This window comes from Salvia hispanica, chromosome 5 (assembly GCF_029641045.1).
Source record: "Salvia hispanica isolate PSC_SH4W2 chromosome 5, Shi_PSC_v1, whole genome shotgun sequence".
NCBI classification, from domain to species: Eukaryota; Viridiplantae; Streptophyta; class Magnoliopsida; order Lamiales; family Lamiaceae; genus Salvia; species Salvia hispanica.
This window is the reverse complement of record NC_142696.1, coordinates 10,630,654-10,649,534: the sequence shown is the minus strand read 5'-3', so window position 1 is coordinate 10,649,534 and position 18,881 is coordinate 10,630,654. Positions and strand designations below refer to the sequence as shown.

At 31.7% G+C, this 18,881-nt stretch overlaps 2 protein-coding genes across 2 annotated transcripts; both read left to right on the top strand.

Moving 5' to 3' along the window:
- The first annotated feature begins 375 nt into the window (after positions 1 to 375).
- Positions 376 to 4,207, top strand: LOC125199282 (serine carboxypeptidase-like 40). Its single transcript, XM_048097353.2, has 8 exons — positions 376 to 884; positions 1,590 to 1,697; positions 1,778 to 2,052; positions 2,489 to 2,749; positions 3,022 to 3,140; positions 3,567 to 3,659; positions 3,813 to 3,918; positions 4,003 to 4,207. The coding sequence occupies exons 1-8, from the start codon at positions 518 to 520 to the stop codon at positions 4,156 to 4,158; spliced, it is 1,485 nt and encodes a 494-aa protein (XP_047953310.2). The 5' UTR covers positions 376 to 517; the 3' UTR covers positions 4,159 to 4,207.
- A 5,946-nt stretch (positions 4,208 to 10,153) lies between these two features.
- On the top strand, positions 10,154 to 18,396 carry LOC125189888 (serine carboxypeptidase-like 40). Its single transcript, XM_048087112.2, has 8 exons — positions 10,154 to 10,532; positions 10,762 to 10,869; positions 10,963 to 11,246; positions 12,443 to 12,688; positions 14,013 to 14,131; positions 14,922 to 15,014; positions 17,929 to 18,034; positions 18,151 to 18,396. Exons 1-8 carry the CDS (start codon positions 10,154 to 10,156, stop codon positions 18,328 to 18,330), a joined length of 1,515 nt encoding a protein of 504 aa, XP_047943069.1. The 3' UTR covers positions 18,331 to 18,396.
- The last annotated feature ends 485 nt before the right edge of the window (positions 18,397 to 18,881 follow it).

Here is an 18,881-nt window from a genome sequence, read left to right as displayed (position 1 = left end):
ACCTACAATTACAGTTTTGAGATTGACTGTCAGAACCGTAAACCTTGAATATATCTAGCATACATATGATATTCGGACTTCCAAAGTAACATGGCAAGCTATAATGTAACATGTGAGTGCATGTCCAATCACTCCAAAACATGAAATTTCACCAATCCCTCATGTTATACCATGTTCCTCACAAACAAATAAAAATAAATCTTGTGCAAATATGCTCATAATCATCATCGCCATCATTATTTCAAAATATAAGTATATAAAATGATAACCATCCAAAAATAAGAATGACCAATTTACCCCCTGATCTGGCGACAGGTACATATCTACATACATACATTATTATTGTATAATAGCGTCAAGTTGGGAGGTGCAATCATCCAATCCCAACAAATTTCCATGTTTGTTTAGACTTTTGATCACATGTATCCAAAATTATTTTATTCCCACCTCTTTTTTGAATCTACTTAAAACCAAATCCCATCTCTCCATTTCAAAATTTCCTCAATCAAAAAGAGACATGTTTTTTCCTAGAGCCTTTTTGCTTCTCATCGCCATTGCATCCCTTCAATGGCCACAAATCGAAGCAACTAAGCAAATAGAAGCTCTCTCACGAATTTACAAAGAAAAGTTGCATAGAAACAGCATTGATAGAAGGCATTTCGATGCAAGCCATCACTCACACAACGTGAGAATTCTGTCTCAGAAAGGGATGAAAGAGAGTGACCGGATAGAGAAGCTGCCCGGCCAGCCGCCGGTCCGGTTCAAGCAGTACGGTGGCTATGTGACCGTGAACCAGACCGCTGGTCGAGCATTCTACTACTATTTTGCTGAGGCTCAACGAGCTCATCACAAGAAAATGCCTCTTCTTCTATGGCTCAATGGAGGTCACTTTCTTCACTTACTATTTTATTTTTTCAAGATTTTTTATTTGCTAATTTTTGTTTTTAATTATTTATGGACTATTTTATTTCATTGGAAACCCCATCGTTGACCCTTATTCCAAACCATGGCCTCATTTTTTAATTTTTACCTAATGGCATATTTCCTTCTAGAAAAAGAGCAATATGTTAGTAAAAGTACATTTCCCTTCTTTCGAAACTGATCAAATAAGTACTACTACAAAGTTAATTTATATTACTAGTTTATTTGTCCTTGTTATATGGGGTTACATATGAACTGACATAGACAAGCTACCTAAACTTATTAGCTGTTGCAAAATTAAATTTTTAGTGTAGAATTAAAATAATTCATCCAAAAACATGTTTGGACTAAACTCATACTACTACAATTTTCTTATATTTGTGACTAACTAGCTAATTATTCTGTCACCAAAAGCATACCACTTCTGCCAGTTGGGTCATTCCACAAAATTAATTCACTTCTATTTTTAGTAAATTTTTCTTTGTATTAAAATGGACATCGATCTACACTAACAATACTTTAATCACTTTACATTTTCTTATCTCTTTTACTTTATCAATTTCACGTAAAAATTTATGTCATTTCCAAATTCACTATTTTTATTGGATCGGAGGAAGTATTTATTTGGTTAATTTCAGTCAATTTAGATATTTTCGAAATTTGAACAGGTCCTGGCTGCTCATCTCTTGCCTATGGAGCAATGCAAGAACTTGGGCCATTCCGTGTCCACAGCGATGGCAAAACTCTCTACAAAAATCCATTCTCATGGAATCATGGTATCTTATTTTACTCCACCCATAATTATTTAACCACACATTTGGTTAATTTTTTTTTACTAATGGTAATTTTTGTGAAGCTGCAAACTTGTTGTTTCTGGAGTCCCCGGCCGGCGTCGGATTCTCGTACTCGAACACGACCGCAGATTTTAGGAGTGGCGGCGACGCTAAGACGGCCATCGACAACTATGCTTTTTTGGTGAACTGGTTGGAGAGATTTCCAGAGTACAAAGACAGAGATTTTTACATTTCTGGAGAGAGTTATGCAGGCCATTATGTGCCTCAATTGGCACACACAATTCTCTATCACAACAAGAAAGCTGGCAAGACCATTATCAATCTCAGAGGAATTATTGTAAGCCCTTTTATTTTATTTTTTAAATATTTTTTTTAATTGAGTAGTTTCTTACTTTTAGATGAACATGGAGGAATTATTTGATTTGGATTGGGAGCATGATGGCATCATTATAGTATTATCCATTTCATGAGCATTTCCACAATGTTTGGGGCCATGTAACAATAATTCTAATGGTCCCTTGCTTCAAGTTTGGTCATGTGAAAGAATCATGTTTTTCTTTTAAAAAAAAAATTAACCTCACATGATTTATATTCTCCCATAAATTTCGGATTAGTATTTTAATTTAGTCATGTGTATCATACAATTCTAGCAAACATAGTTCCAATTATTTTTTATAAGAAATGTTCAACACTTTTGTTAGTAACATACACTAATTCATGATATCCTCTGCTTTTATGATGGCTTTCCGCTGAGATTGAAATATTGAATGCAGATTGGAAATGCGGTGATAAACGACGAGACAGACACGATAGGAATGTACGAGTATTTCGGAAGCCATGCTCTAGTATCAGATGAAACCACCAAACAGATAATGACATACTGCGATTTCTCCCCTAACGCGACGACTCAACCGGACAAATGCAACGAAGCTGCGGAAGAAGCTGATAAAAACGTTAATGTTATTGATATCTATAACATTTATGCTCCCCTCTGTTGGAACCCTAACCTCACACAAACACCCAGGACTGCATCGGTAATTATAAACCTCTATGCTTGGTATGATGGAATGGAATGAAGATAGGAATAAAATGTCAATTTTTTTGGATTTCATTTGCATTTTTATCCATTCACTCATTCATCCATCACACCAAGCAAATGAATAGAATGGAAGTAGGAATAACGTTCACATTCACATTTCATTCTACCATTCAATTCCATCATATCAAAAAGCCAGTAATGCTTACTATATGCTTGCTCAACTTTATTAAATTAGAGTATTTAATTTGTTGCGTTAATATAATGCAGGTGTCACATATGGATCCTTGCAGTGATTATTATGTGTATGCATATTTGAATAGGCCTGATGTTCAGAAGGCACTACATGCTAATGTTACCAAAATGTCCTACGATTGGGAACCATGCAGGTAATTAATTCAATTTTCTTCATAATATATGAGATTGAGTACTTATATATAATAGTAACGGGTAGTAGTGATAAAATGCAAACTGCATCTTCTCTACAAACTCTAAACTATGATCTGAACCGTTAGATTTTAAGATTTGATCTCAACAGATGACAAATAACGTCAACAGAAAATGTCAAACACAACGTCAAGCGGTTGACAATGTTGAAGTTGTGTTGACGTTATTTGTTTGACATCAAATCTTGGAATCTAATGACCCAGATCATAGTTTGGAATTTGTACAATATATAGAGTTTGCATTTATAGTAACAACTTAATTTCCGTAAAACTACAACTCTAGCCCAAAAAATAAACCAAAATTCATAATCATATGTTGGTCCTTATAGTTAGATTCGTACTAAAACTAGTTTTATTTGAATAATATAGCGATGTTATCAAAAAATGGACCGATAGCGCTTCGACCGTTCTCCCACTTCTGCAAGAGTTCATGGCTAACGGACTTCGAGTTTGGGTATTTAGGTAACAATCTTTCCCTCTCATTATTCAAGTCTTTATTTCTCTCCACTTAACAGTGTTTTGATTTTGAACTTGAACTTCAACGTCTATAGAAAATATGTCGATTTCTATCGATTTTCATAATTGAAATAAGCTTTGATGTACTCAATGTTGTAGTGGAGATACGGATGCAAGGGTACCAGTTACTTCAACAAAGAATTCCATCAACAAATTGAAACTTCCCATTAAAACTCTATGGCACCCTTGGTTCCTTGGTGGAGAGGTACTTGCATATCTTAGAATCATTTTAATTTCTTTTTGCTATATGGGAATAAATAAATTGTATGTTTAATAAATAATAATGCAGGTTGGTGGGTATACACAAGTGTATAAAGGTAATCTAACATTTGCTACAGTTAGAGGGGCAGGACATCAAGTGCCTAGTTTCCAACCGGCTCGAGCGCTTTCTCTAATTATGCATTTTATTGATGGGACAGATCTCCCTAATTCTTCAAGAATATAACTCTTTATCATTTTTCAACTCATTATTATTAATAAAATGTCCTTCCACACGTGTGAGCAATTCATTCATCCTTGTAGATTTGATCCTTACTCCCATGTGTTAATTAATAACTAATGGGTTAAGGTTTTGATCAACTAGTCTAGTGAATCTGTTTGATCAGTTCACGTATTTCTCATGCACATGCTGATGCAGTTCTAGAAGACAAGTCTTAGAGGCTAAGAAAAGTATATTTTTGGTTTTATTTATTTCCTAGTTAATAGAATTAGGAGATGAAAAAAATATTAGTTATTTTTGCTTATTATCTTTTTAGTTATTTTCTTTCTTGATCCAGTCAACTGTTGCACAATGGAATTCACACTGTCTATACAAATCATGTTGATTAGTCATAGAATCTCCATATCCAATGTCCAAAGGGACAGTAAGCATGTTAACACCAGATGGTAAAATCTTCAAGCAATTTGAATTCACAGCATCGCCGACATTAATATTCTATGTGTTCCCTGGATTGATGAGCAAATCCCCGCCTCCTTTATGATGCAGTTTTAGAAGACAAGTCTTGGAGGCTAAGAAAAGTATATTTTTGGTTTTATTTATTTCCTAGTTAATAGAATTAGGAGATTGGAAAAAATATTAGTTATTTTTGCTTATTATCTTTTTAGTTATTTTCTTTCCATAAGCTTAGGATTTCATAGTTATTTTCTTTCTATAAGTTTAGGATTCCCTTTGCCTATATAAAGGCTTCATTGTTGATCTTCAAAGACAGACTTTGAAATAATAATTTTGCATTGAGTTTTTATACTCCGAAGTTCTCAATTTAGTTGAGTTCTTTTTATCCATTAGTTTAATCATTCTCATAGTTTCTCTACTTCATTTGCATCATTTGGTATCACGATCCTGGTTGATTATCAATGGCTGAACGTAGAACCTGGCTCTGATACCAAATGATGCAAATGAAGTAGAGAAACTATGAGAATGATTAAACTAATGGATAAAAAGAACTCAACTAAATTGAGAACTCGAGAGTATAAAAACTCAATGCAAAATTATTATTTCAAAGTCTGTCTTTGAAGATCAACAATGAAGCCTTTATATAGGCAAAGGGAATCCTAAACTTATAGAAAGAAAATAACTATGAAATTCTAAGCTTATGGAAAGAAAATAACTAAAAAGATAATAAGCAAAAACAACTAATATTTTTTCCATCTCCTAATTCTATTAACTAGGAAATAAATAAAACCAAAAATATACTTTTCTTAGCCTCCAAGACTTGTCTTCTAGAACTGCATCACATCACATGCACTATGGTCTCAAGCGCCTAACTAATTTCAATTAATCACATATATAAAAATTATCAAGAATCATTATTGAATTTAGTGGAATTGGATTAAATTTTAATCTAGATAAATCCTAAGTTAGATAATGATAAATGGTTATTTGATTATTTAAGATTTAATTTTATTAAATTAAAATCTGGACGATCTTAAGTACTATAAGATAGATTAATTTTTATCTATTAAGTGATTTAAATAAATTATAAAAGTAATCCAGATTCATTAATTTTAATGGATATTGATTAAATTCTAAACGAAATGTATAGATTAATTTCTATTTGTTCTGTTTATCAATTGGATTGTTAAATATTTAATTTTAATCGTAGTTGGTGGATGTCTGCTCACATATGCATGAATATGATAAACAATTAAAAAAACTCTAGTTCAAAAATAATAAATTTGTACCCCTCCGTCCCATAGTAGATGTCACTTTCCTTTTTAATTAGTTTATCCCATAAAAGATGTTATATTTCTTTTTTTTTTAAAAGTTGTCTCTCACATCAATTATAAAATTATATTTTCTCTTACCACTTAACACATAAAATAACATCTCCTAATATCTCGTGACATCTTCTAGGTGTGACATCTATTATGGAACGGAGGGAGATATTTATTGTCTCCATAATGATCTAAGTATGAAGTAATGTTGCGACTCACCCTAGTGGAAACAATGTTACGAGTTCATATGATTTATGTATCTTTGAATATAGGTTATCAAGACATGCAAAGTTAGTTTCCTAGTAATATAGCGACCCATCTTAGTGGAAGCCATAATGCTAAGATCATCTTTTATGTTTTTCGTGTTTCGATATGAAACTATAAGAACATCTTTTATGTTTTTAGTGTTTCGATACTTGATTATGGATGTGTTGCCTCGTTTATATTTTTAATTCGTTGAATTCTAGGGATTTGAGAATAAATTTTTATGATTATTTAATTCCTACACAAACTATGTACTTCCCATGTTCGTTGTTAGGTGATTTATATTTCTTTTTAGGACGTCATAAGCTAAGTGAGTTATTTCTTTTTTAACATTCTTTCTCTTACTTTTTCCTCTGTACTCTTTCATTTACCTTATTTTATTTTTTCCACTTAACTAACAAAATCTCTTTTTTCTTAAATTTCATGTCGAAAAGAAATTCTCACTTAGTGAGAGACAGATGGAGTGTGATTAATGGCATGTGGTGGAATCGACAAAGAATCCATATGTTAGATTATGATTAATGACACTAAAAAAGATAACTTAAGAGTGAAAGCTTTTTAAGGGTCCAATTAATCTGTTGTGAGTTACTAGATAAGATTAACAACCTTAAAGCTAGTAATTATTGTTGTCCGATCAACGATAGTAATTAGGTGACTCGCCCTAGTAACCTTGAAGTCATTGTTTGTATATCATAATTGTGTTTTAAATGATCTAAAGTAGTGAAATCTTATTCCTGGAATTCATCTATGTCCTCTGCTGTTTTCTCAATCAATTTAATTATTGTTCTGGTTTAATTGTTGCATTTATTTGTTTAAATTTTTTAATCAGTTTAAAACCAACCAAACCCTGTATTTCAAAATAGTATATGGAGATGAGTATTTGATAGACAGCCTGTGAATTTATTTCATGTATGTGAATTTATTTCATGTATTCGATACATGTGCTAACCTTTGGCTATACTATCTCTAACTTGTAAACTTGCAAATAGTTGTGGCATTTATAAATTGTGCATTAGCAGTCAGGATACATTGGGCAATCACAAGGAAACGTTGGGTGGCTGCCGAGATACGTAGGATTCATTGGGGGACCACCGAAATTCATTTTTGTGGGTGTAGAGAGAAAATGTAGAATAAAAAGAGTAGAAAGAATGGATGATGAAATGACGTGTTAAGTGAGAGTATTTATAGAGGAAAAATATACTTTCTTTATTTCATTAGTGTTGACACATTTTTTCTTTGCATTTGTTTTAAAAAAAATGATGATAAATAAAGTAAGAGAGAGAATAATGTAGTGAATGTTATTCTCTACATTGTTCTCTCTTTTATTTTTAGGAAACAAACTAAAAAGGAAAAAAATTCTAATTTTAGGAAACGGAAGGAGTTTTACTCCCACAGTTTTTTAAAAGTATGAACATTTGGTTCACTGCGAATTTTAATATATAATTAGTAAAGTAAGAGTGAGAGATAAAGTGTAAGTAATATTAGTTGAAAGTGGGTTCCACATCATTAGTAATGTAGTGTAATTGTTTAAGTTGTAAATAAAATAATGTGTAAGGGTAATGTGTTGTTTAATTATTCCAAAATTCAAATTTTAATACTTCCCCCGTCCCAACGAAGTTGAGTCCTGTTCCATTTTGGGATGCCCCAACTAAGTTGACTTATTTCTTTTTTTCGACCAAAAACAAATATCCAATCGCTCATACTTTATTTGATCACCTACTTTATTCCCTCTTTGTTTTTCCTACTTTATTCATATATGCTACTTTTCAACATAATTTCTTAATGTCTGTGTCCAAAAGTTTTGACTCAACTTGTTGTGACAGAAGGAGTACTTTTACGGACAGACTAATAAAGAAATAGTTCATACATTTCCGAGAAGAATAGAGCATAACTTAAATCAAATGTGAAACAGAAATGTGCCAACATGATTGAAATGAAGAGAATATGATATTTCGGAAATGGCTAGAAAACGCCGCAGAAAATTGACTTTCATTAAGGCCAAAAAAACAGCTGCGAAACCGGGCAACCACCGTGTTCGCAGCTGTTTTTCCAGCGGTCGCATTTTGCTTTTTTTGCGTTGCAGTAAGGCCAAATTTTTTGCGGCGCCTCCTACTCGTTGCAATTAGTAGCCTATTGTAAATGCTCTAAAATGGAGGGATTACGTAACGTAACAACCCATTAATTTCCTATCAATAAATGGAATTGTACAAGGTACAAAAGGCCGGCGATTTAATGCAACCATTCTATAACAAGCGGCTTAGAGGCTTGAGCCATTAGGTAGGTATAATAATACTACTTTCAAAATATAGATTTGACTATCAGTCTAGTGCAAAAGTTTAATTTCAGTCCTGCATCTACGTTAATGCATTAAATGAGTTAAAGACAATTTTAAATTCTAAACTATTCCCAATGTTATGAATGAACACGGGTCGACTCGAATTATTCGGTAAAATCATAGGGTTAGGGGCGAAAAATCGTAACCCATATTCAGAAGCGGGCTACACAGGCTAACCCGTTCGGGTCGGTGGGTTATGCGGGCTGACCCGAGTGGATTGCAGGTTAGCCCACAGATTGAGCATTTAATATAAAAATACAATTAAAATTTTGGATTATATACTTATATGAAATATATTTGGTAATATCAATATTAAATACCAACATTGATGTGAAGAATATATGGTAATTATGTCTTCTCTCTCAAATTGAAAGTTAGGGTTTGCATGAATTATAGTTAATTGTAGTCAGATTCATGTGTGCTATTAATTAAACGATATGTTATTTATTTTGTCAATTTTCAATTGTTATTATTTTCTTTTTCTTGATCATTTTGATAATACTTTACTATTTGTGACAATCTGCTTTTTAACAATCTAGAATATTGGACTGGATAGAAAGTAATATATACAATTACTATTGACCCGAATAGTCTGTGGGTTAGCTCGAACCCCGAAGATTTAGGGTTAGGTCCGAAAATTTTTAACCCGAAAAATTCACAGCTCGAATAATCCGCATCCAAATAACACAACAACCCGTGTGGATTAGCCCGAACTTGAGCGGGTTAGCCCAATTGACATCCCCATTCTGAATTGTAAAACATAAATTAAAACTCAAATATTTAATTTTGCATTAAAATATAGAGTCTTTTCTTGGGTCTCGAAATCTAGATGTACTTAGTGGGAATGTGGGATGCCATTATATGATTAATATTTTTATTATTTAATAATTAATATGAAATAAAAATAACGTAATTTCGTGCTCTCATACTTTAAAATGAAAATTTGATAGACATGGAATATTTTTACAGACTCCTGTAATATAGAACTTAAAAATATTTATACTCATTAAAAAAACATGAAGAGTGGAAATAAAAGTTAATTACTCCCTCGGTTTCACAGAAATAGGCCATATTTCCTTTTTCGTCCGTCCCAGATAAATAGTCTATATCCATTTATGACAACCTTTTTCTCCTTCTTTTTAACTTTATTATTGTGGACTCCACTATCTACTACACAATTTCAACTGCAAACCCCAATAATTTTGTCTACTCCCTTTGTTTTATAGTAGTGGAGACATTTTTTTCCGGCTCGAAAATTAAGAAAAATTGTGTTAGGCGAGTTAAATAAATAAATAATACGTAGGAAAAAAAAAGTAGAGAGAAGAAGAAAGAATAAAGTAAGAGAGATAAGTAAAGTAGATGAGAAGAAATGTGCTAACTTTTACTAAAAAAAATAACTTCACTACTATGGAGCGGATTGGAGTATTAATTTTCAACTGGAAAGCTTAAATGTAGGGACAGCTTAAATGTAGGGACGATCCTATCAGGACTAGTAGTAGCATAGTAGCATACGTCGTAGAGGCTATAGTCGAGCTACTAATAGAAGTAATTAAAGAGCTCAAAACCATTGACAATAAAAACAAATGGAAACACCATTTACTAATATTAAATCCAATTTTTAAACACAATGAGACAGCAAATAGCATTGATTCTTATTTTCACTTTGGTGCCTACATCATTTCTTACAACAGCGGAGAAGAATGGAAAGAAACAAACTGAAGCGCTATACAACTTTTACACGAGTAAGGTCAGGGAGAATAGTAAGATTGACACGAGTGATTTCAATCCAGCAAGCATTGATTTTAGTGAAATAGAAATTACAGCGAAAAAAGGGAAGAAAGAGAATGAGAGAATAAAGAGATTGCCTGGACAACCAAAGGTTGAGTTCAAGCAATACGGTGGATATGTGACCGTTGACCGGTCTGCGGGGAGAGCTTACTATTACTACTTTGTAGAAGCCCACCACTCTCCCCAATCATCACCTCTTCTTCTCTGGCTCAATGGAGGTACTACTATTTAATCGAATTTATCTATTGCAAGTAATACTCACAACTAGGATACGTGATGCAGAAATGTATGGAGAATTATTAAATTGGTAGGTAATAAGAAAAACTCTAGTTACTTATAAACATAAATAATCTTATTAATAAAAACTGCGTTCAAAACAAAGATAGTATTTATGGTGTTCATTATAAATTGTTATTTTGATAATGAAAGGAAGTGGTATTTGAATAGGACCAGGGTGTTCTTCTCTTGGTTTTGGAGCAATGGAGGAAGTCGGGCCTTTTCGGGTTCACAGCGATGCCCGGACACTCTACCTAAATAATTTCTCATGGAACCATGGTCTATATATCTTTCTCTCTCTTTAGTAGTCTAGCTAGGGTGTTAGTGTTGGGTCAAGTGGATTTAATACAAATTGATATTGTTGTGTTTCAGCTGCAAATGTGCTATTTTTGGAGTCGCCGGCAGGAGTCGGGTTCTCGTATTCGAATAGATCAGCGGATTTGAAGAGCACCGGAGACAGAAGAAGCGCCGTCGACAACTACAATTTCTTGGTGAATTGGTTGGAGAGATTTCCTGAATATAAAGAGAGGGATTTCTACATTGCAGGAGAGAGTTATGGTGGCCATTATATACCACAATTGGCACAAACCATTCTCTGCCACAACCAAAATCCTCACCATATTAACAACACCATCATCAATCTCAAAGGGATTATTGTAAGTTCCATCCATAAAATACACATATAGATTATGAGCCCTGTTAGATTGCTAACTGCTAACTATGTCAACATTCCATGTTATAGATGTTAATAGGGCTGTCAAAATGGATATCGGGTATTAGATACCCAATATCTAAATCCGAAAAAATCGGATAATTGGATATCCGAAACCCGATTTTTCGGGTATCGGATCGGGATCGGGTAGTGGAATTTTGGATGATCGGATATCGGATTACCCGATACCCGATCGGGTATACCCGAATTATCCGATTTATTTTTAAAATTAATAAATTATATTTTTTTTATTATAATTAAATATAATTTAATTTCTTAATTATAAGTGGATGGATGAAAAATGTTAATATGTAATTTAATTTCTTATTGTGGAGGAATGAAAGATGTAATTTAATTAAATTTCTTTTTAATTTCTTATTTTGGAGGGATGAAAGATGAAAAATGTAATTTAATTTTTTTAATAACATATGGATGGATGAAAGATGTCAATATGTAATTTAATTTCTTATTGTGGATGGATGAAAAATGTTAATATGTTACTATAACTTATGAATTTTGTATTTCTTAGAGTTTAGAGTTATTTTTTTCTAAAATTCGATCTATTACAAGAATTTGTATTTCTAAAGATTTTTAGTTATTTTCTCTTAAATTCGAACTATTACAAAAATTTTGTATTTCTAAAAGTTTGTAGTTATTGTCCCTTGAATACTACTTCAACTTTGTATTAAATTTGAACTAAATAGTATATTAAATAAACTCTAAAAATTGTAGTTTCTTTTCTAAAAAGAAAAAAATAATAAAAAATTCAAAATCACAATCGGAACTGGACATCCGATTTTTCGGGACTGGAAACCCGAGTCGGGTATCCGGGTACCCGAAATCAAATTCGGGTCGGGTATCGGGTATCGGGTATTGAATTTTGGGAATTTCGGGATCGGGTACCCGAAAATTTCCGACCCGATTTGACAGGCCTAGATGTTAATACGAAGATATTTTTATGTCAACTGAATTTTGTTGACACAACTAAATATATCAACAAGAAGACATATATTGTGTCAACAAAATTCAATTGACATACAAATGCTTTCGTGTTGACATAGTTAGCAATTAGCAAATAGTTAACAACCGATTAGATCCATATAGATTATTGATTATCTAGTTATGTTCAACCATGCGCAGATTGGGAATCCCACAATTAACGATGAGACAGACTTAAAAGGGATGTATGAATATTATGAAAGTCATGCCCTCATTTCTAGACAGACTTTGAACCGCATCTTGAGATACTGTGATTTTACAGACAGCGGAAAGGGCTTATCAACGCAATGCCTCATTGGAATTCTTGAATCCGAAAGAAACACTGCTGCTCTCGACGTTTATAATATTTATGCTCCAACTTGCAACACATTGCCAAAAACTAATCAGGTATACTTCAATCTTTTTTAACTCATCTGGTTATGAGGATAATGTGTAATTTAATTATTGGTCACACGTGTCAATTAACCAAGTTCTGACTAATCCTGCAACTCTAAAAATACTTATATTTAATAGTATCTCAAAAATTTTATATTTTTCTAAAATTATCCTATTGATTTAACTTTGAGAGAAAATTATTTATGAATTGGGAGCCAAATATACTTTAGCCTAATAATACTGAGGAATGATATGTTACGTACCTTATTTGAGCATTATTCTCGCCTGACGCACGTTTGGTATTGTTCGTTTTGATTTATATGTTTCGTTTGATTTAAATACTTTAAAAATGTAATTGAAAATTTTAATTTCACAAAGTTCATACAAATCAAAGCCCGATTTTGTTATTTTATTAATTTATTTAAAATTATAGAGAAAACGAGCAAATCGAGCTTTGATTTTAATGAATTTTGTGAAATTAAAATTTTCAATAGCATTCTTTAAAGTATTAGAATCAAACTAAATATATAAATCGAAACGAACAACACTAAACGTGCGTCAAACGAGAGTGGTTCTCAGATAAGGTACGTAACATATTATTTCTAATACTTAAAATCAATTACTTTTGTGAGTAATGTATAAATTTGCAAAAAAATCAAGAATTTTGGCTTCAACACCATACACAATTTTACTTTAAATGTGAGAAAAATGTCAAACTAATGACATAATTAATTAACTATTTTGGAAAACTATTTAATTAACCAGAATTTAATCAAATTTTAAGAATTTTTTTTCCCTCTTAATTTAATTCTTCCTAGTCCATGGAAAGGAAAATATGAAAATAACAACTAGTATGGAATTAAAAGTATGGGATATTAGTTTGGGCTCAAGTCCATTCCCATCTATTTTCGTAAACAATAGGTATTCAAATATATTTAGTTTGGGCTCAAGTCCATTCCCATCTATTTTCGTTACTATGGGCTACTTTTTAGGATGTTTTGTAGTGAAACTAATAGTATTACTATGAGAAAATCCTGCAGCGTAAATCCTGCTGTTCCATATAGTACAGCCTCCGTCCCATAAAAGTTGAGTCGTATTCCTTTTTAGTCAGTTTCATCAAAGTTGAGTCATTTCCTTTTTTAATAAAAGACAAAACATCTAATCACTCTTTTTTTATTCCACCATTTACTTTACTCTCTCTTATCTTTCATACTTTTTTCATCTCTCCTATTTATTTTATATAAATTCTTAATCTCCGTGCCCAAAAGTTTTGTCTCAACTTTTATGGGACGGAGGGAGTAGTATTTTTGATTTACTTAATTAATTTGATGTGCAGGCAATGACTTTTGATCCATGCACTGACCAATATGTGCATACATACCTCAACAGACCTGAGGTTCAACAGGCTCTTCATGCTAATATCACCAAAATTCCATATGATTGGCAAGCATGCAGGTTACAATTATTTTTTATCATTGTTTAATTTTTTCAAACTAAGTTTTCAAAATTTAAACAATATTTCCTGAAACGTGATATAATAAATAGATACATAATCGGTTTAAATAAAAACTAATTGGAGAAAATATTGATTATAAAAAATAAAGTATCCCAATTAATAGCAAAAGGATAAATATATTTATATCACTTTATCCAAAACTATTTTGGTTCTATATAAGTACTACTATAAGTAATCGGTTTTGTAACGATTGTGTCCCTGTCCATTTTTCAAGCTCCGAAAAGTGGACTATAGTCTATTCAACCTTTTTTAATAAGTAAACATAGATTGACAATCACTTGTTTAGACCTAAAAAATGGACGAAGGAATGTTTGGTACAATTTGATAGTTTATCATACTTCTCGTATCACGAAAGATAGTCTTATTTTATCGTTTTAGAATGTCCAAAAAAATAGTTCTATTTAAAAAAATGAAAAATTTCTCTTTCATACTCTATTCATTTTTTCTCTTTTCTCTCATACTTTATCCACTTTCTCTCTCTTTCTTACTAGTTTTACCTAATTTTCTCATTAAAATCCGTGTCGTTCACAATTGATGGAGTACCTTTTTTTTGGAAGAAAGGAGTATAAAAATATTCTCATTATAAAGTTCAGATATACTGAGATTTAAATTAATCCATCCAAAAAAATAAATACAAGTATGGGAAAATGCGCCTTGATAATATAACCTTTGTAATTTATGGTATATTTGGTTTTTAATAATACTTGTGCATTGTGTTATAAATTACAGCAAAGTGAATGGAGAATGGCAAGACAGCCCCGCAACTGTCATACCTCTTCTCAAAGACTTGATCGCCGCGGGTCTTCGAGTTTGGATTTATAGGTAATTTTCACGTTTTAATCTCTTTATTTTTGCAATGTGATATGATTTATATTTCGAGAAACACTTTCATATGCATGATTGAAAAGTTATGTCATATTGATTTCTCCAATTGCTAATAGAAGTCTAATGGATTTCGATTATATAATTATTGAGTTCTATGCATAATTACTCATTTTTTTCTTTAACAAACAAAACAGAGTTCTCCTAAATTAATACGTACTCCCTCCGTCCACGATTAATAGTCCCATTTCTAAATGGTGCGGGTTTTAAGAAATGTTAAGAAAAGCGGGTGGAAGAAAGTTAGTGGAATAGGGGTCCCACTTGTATATATTAGTTTTAAATGATATGTGAGAGGAATGAGTTAGTGGAATGTGGGGTCTCTTTACCATTTATGGTAATTATGAACCGGAACTCTTATTCGTGGACGGACTAAAATGGAAAAACGGGACTCTTATTCGTGGACGGAGGGAGTACCTTATAAAAATAATTAGTAAAGACTAAATGGTTCTATTTTAAAATTAATTGGTGATAGAAGAAGTGGTCCATTAGAGAGAGATCTCCTACTGTGTTTTTTAGCCCAGCAGATTGTGCTGTGCTTGAAACGACAACATATAAAGAATGAAACGCTGGAGTGAAAATGGTGGATCCTTGTCATATCTTTCATGTATTACTTTATTCAATATTGTCCTACAAATACTATACTGGTACTATTAACTTATTCTTTATAGGAGCTAATCTTTTCAAATTTTGCTGACATTTTCGAATTGAGCTCGTATTTTAGTTTATTAATTTAATTGAAAATTATAATATATTTGTGTGTGTTTTAACAAAAAACAAAAATAACATAACATTTTTTAGAATTATATTTGAAAATTATAATATATTTGTGTGTGTTTTATTACAACCATTTTTTCTTTTGTTTTTATAATAGTTTTATTTTTGTTAAAACTCTCAAATATATTATAGTTTTCAATTAAAATGATAACGTAACATAGTTTGAAGATTTTTTTATGATATTAGAGATTATTCTTAAAATAAATTATTAGCTTTAAATAATTAGAAATAAAAAGTGCTATGGAAAATAATACTCGTACTCCATTAAAAAAGAAAGATGTAAAATATAAATATTAAACACAATAAAAACATACATATATATTCAATATTATGATCATAATTTATACGTATTTTAATTTGTAGATATAATTGAATTATTTTGTGTTTATGAGTCTTCAAATAAATATTCCATAATGAAAATAAATAGCTAGTATTCCCTATAACTTAAAGAAAAGGAAGAGAAAATAAACAATTTATTCAAAAATAAAAGAAATTGAAAATTGAAAATTCGACTTGCATATTTTTCAATACGGTATCATTTGAAAAATTGTCGGCAAAATCATTTTAAAAAGTTGTAAAATTCACAATTAGATAAGGAGCTAATAAATTAATAGTACCAGTATAGTATTAGCGGGAGTATCTTGGATAATACATGAAAGAAATGACAAGGCCCCACCATTTCCACTCTTGCGTTTCATTCTGTGTATGCTGTCGTTTCAAGCACAGCACAGCCTGCTGTGTTTTTTAACACAACAGGAGATCCATCCCCATTCATTAGACTTATATAATACTCCCTTCGTTTCATAATAAGAGTCATATTTTGCCGTTTTGGCATCTCAATAAAAGTTACATTTCACTCTTAGCATAAATGGTAAGTTGGTCATACATTCTACTAACTTACTTCACTCTCAATCTATTATAAAACTAATATAAAAATATGGATCTCATATTAACTTTTCCAACCCACAATTTTAAAAGGGTAAACTGCTTCTAAAATCGTGTGAACTTTCACAATAGTTTGGTATTTCCCGTAAACTTTAAATGTTGCATTAAAAGTCACAGCGAAATTTTAAATTTTTTTTTCTAACAAACATAAAACGACGTCGTTTTGTGTTCCGGCTGCCAAGTCACACTTCCAGCTGTCACGTAGGATAAGTTTATGTCAGGAAACTACCGGGTCGGGTCGTTTGGGAAATTTGCACAACCCGGCAAAGTTCATGATTTTTTACGCAACTTTTAAAGTTTACGGGAAATACCAAACTATTGTGAAAGTTCACGATTTTAGAAGCAGTTTACCCTTTTTAAAACTCGTGCTCACACCAAATGTTACTCCTATTGTAGGACGGAGGGAGTAGTGTTTTCACACCAATGTAGGACATTTTGTAGTTATTTTTGTTTTATTTGTAACGCTTTCCCTCAAGCCCTTTAAGGTAAACCTTATAGTGATTGGGCTTTTTCTGATCGGATTAGCAATCCTTTATCGAATTGGCCCAAATTTAAAGCCCAATTATATTATTGTGCCGACATTTTTCTATTTTGTAATCAGTTAAATTTAACTGGGTATCCGTTCTAATACTATGATAGGAATCCATAGATTACATCCTAAAATTAATTTCTAAAGGGAGGAGTGACTTATTAAACTTATACTAGTAATTTTAGATCTCTTTTTTATTCCTATGTGATATTCCCTTTGTCCCAATATATGTGATATATTTTTTTTTGGACACATGCTTTTAGATAGTGGTATTTAGTGGTTAAATGAAGAAAGATTAAAGTACGAGTAAGAAAAAAAAATGAGAAAAAGTAGGAGAGATAATAAAGTAAGAGAGAGATAGAATGAGATTATTATTTTTTTTGCTATAAAAATATGTCTCACTTACATTGAGACTACTTAAAAAGGAATACGTCTTACTTATAGTGGGACGGTCTCATTTATAGTGGGACGGTTGGAGTATGTTATTATATACTTTTGTTTCATTTGCCAAGAAGATGCCAATGTTTGGATCAACTAAATTTGCGATCTATGTAAATTGATATACTACTACTATTTAAGGTAAATTAATTGAGGGGTGTGTAACAGTGGGGATTTGGATGGAAGAGTACCAGTTACTTCAACAAAACTTTCAATTCAACTCTTGAAACTCAATCAAACAACTCCATGGCTTCCTTGGTACATTGATGACCAGGTAATTAATTCACCCGCCACATACAACTTTCTTTTATTAATATAAACAATAATATTTTTAATATATATAAATATATAATGGTCGAAATAATAAAATATGTTAATAATTGAGTGCAGGTTGGTGGGTATACACAAATATATGAAGGAAATTTAACATTTACAACCGTGCGAGGAGCAGGACATCAAGTGCCTAGTTATCAACCTTCTCGAGCCCTTTTTCTTATCAAGCATTTTCTTCATGGGAAACACCTTCCTACTTCTACAAACTTAACTCTATTTTCTTCTTCTCATTATTAACTTTTATAATTGTTTGCATGTTAATTTATGTAACTGTTTTCTTTTACTGTTATCATTTAAATGATGATTGGAGATTAAGCCTAATATGTTAGAATTGAATCAAGAAATTCAAGTACTAATCTATACTTCGATGAAAAATAGAGATTATACAAATATATAAACCTAAAGCAGAAGCGTACTAGACTCCACGTGGAATGATTCCTTGATAGATATTGCATTTGGAATGGTTTTGGTCTTCCATATGATCAAATACATTCTTCTTAGATTTCCGCATTGAGAATAACGAAAGTATATCACTACAACATAATAAGTTCTCTCTTATTTTCAGTTCGGTCCCTCAACAAACTGAAAATAATAATATGGTATTTACACTTTAAATCTATAACAATGTAATAGTCCGTAACTTTAACTTTAATCGATCACTTCAATTGGCTACTTTAAGATAGCTACACACATAATAGCACATTTTCAGCCCATAGAGGATTCGAACCCAGGTCTGATGCACCTGAGCCCTTAGTCTACGTCTCTAACAGCTAGCACAATCCATCTTC

What these genes read in the sequence shown, in the direction of transcription:
- LOC125189888 (XM_048087112.2), top strand. Translation starts at nt 10,154, where the DNA reads ATGAGACAGCAAATAGCATTGATTCTTATTTTCACTTTGGTGCCTACA. An exon ending in TCTTCTCTGGCTCAATGGAG is followed by an intron (nt 10,533 to 10,761) that starts GTACTACTATTT and finishes GTATTTGAATAG; the next exon opens with GACCAGGGTGTTCTTCTCTT. An exon ending in CATTGCCAAAAACTAATCAG is followed by an intron (nt 12,689 to 14,012) that starts GTATACTTCAAT and finishes TTTGATGTGCAG; the next exon opens with GCAATGACTTTTGATCCATG.
- LOC125199282 (XM_048097353.2), top strand. Translation starts at nt 518, where the DNA reads ATGTTTTTTCCTAGAGCCTTTTTGCTTCTCATCGCCATTGCATCCCTT. An exon ending in CTTCGAGTTTGGGTATTTAG is followed by an intron (nt 3,660 to 3,812) that starts GTAACAATCTTT and finishes TCAATGTTGTAG; the next exon opens with TGGAGATACGGATGCAAGGG. An exon ending in CTTGGTTCCTTGGTGGAGAG is followed by an intron (nt 3,919 to 4,002) that starts GTACTTGCATAT and finishes ATAATAATGCAG; the next exon opens with GTTGGTGGGTATACACAAGT.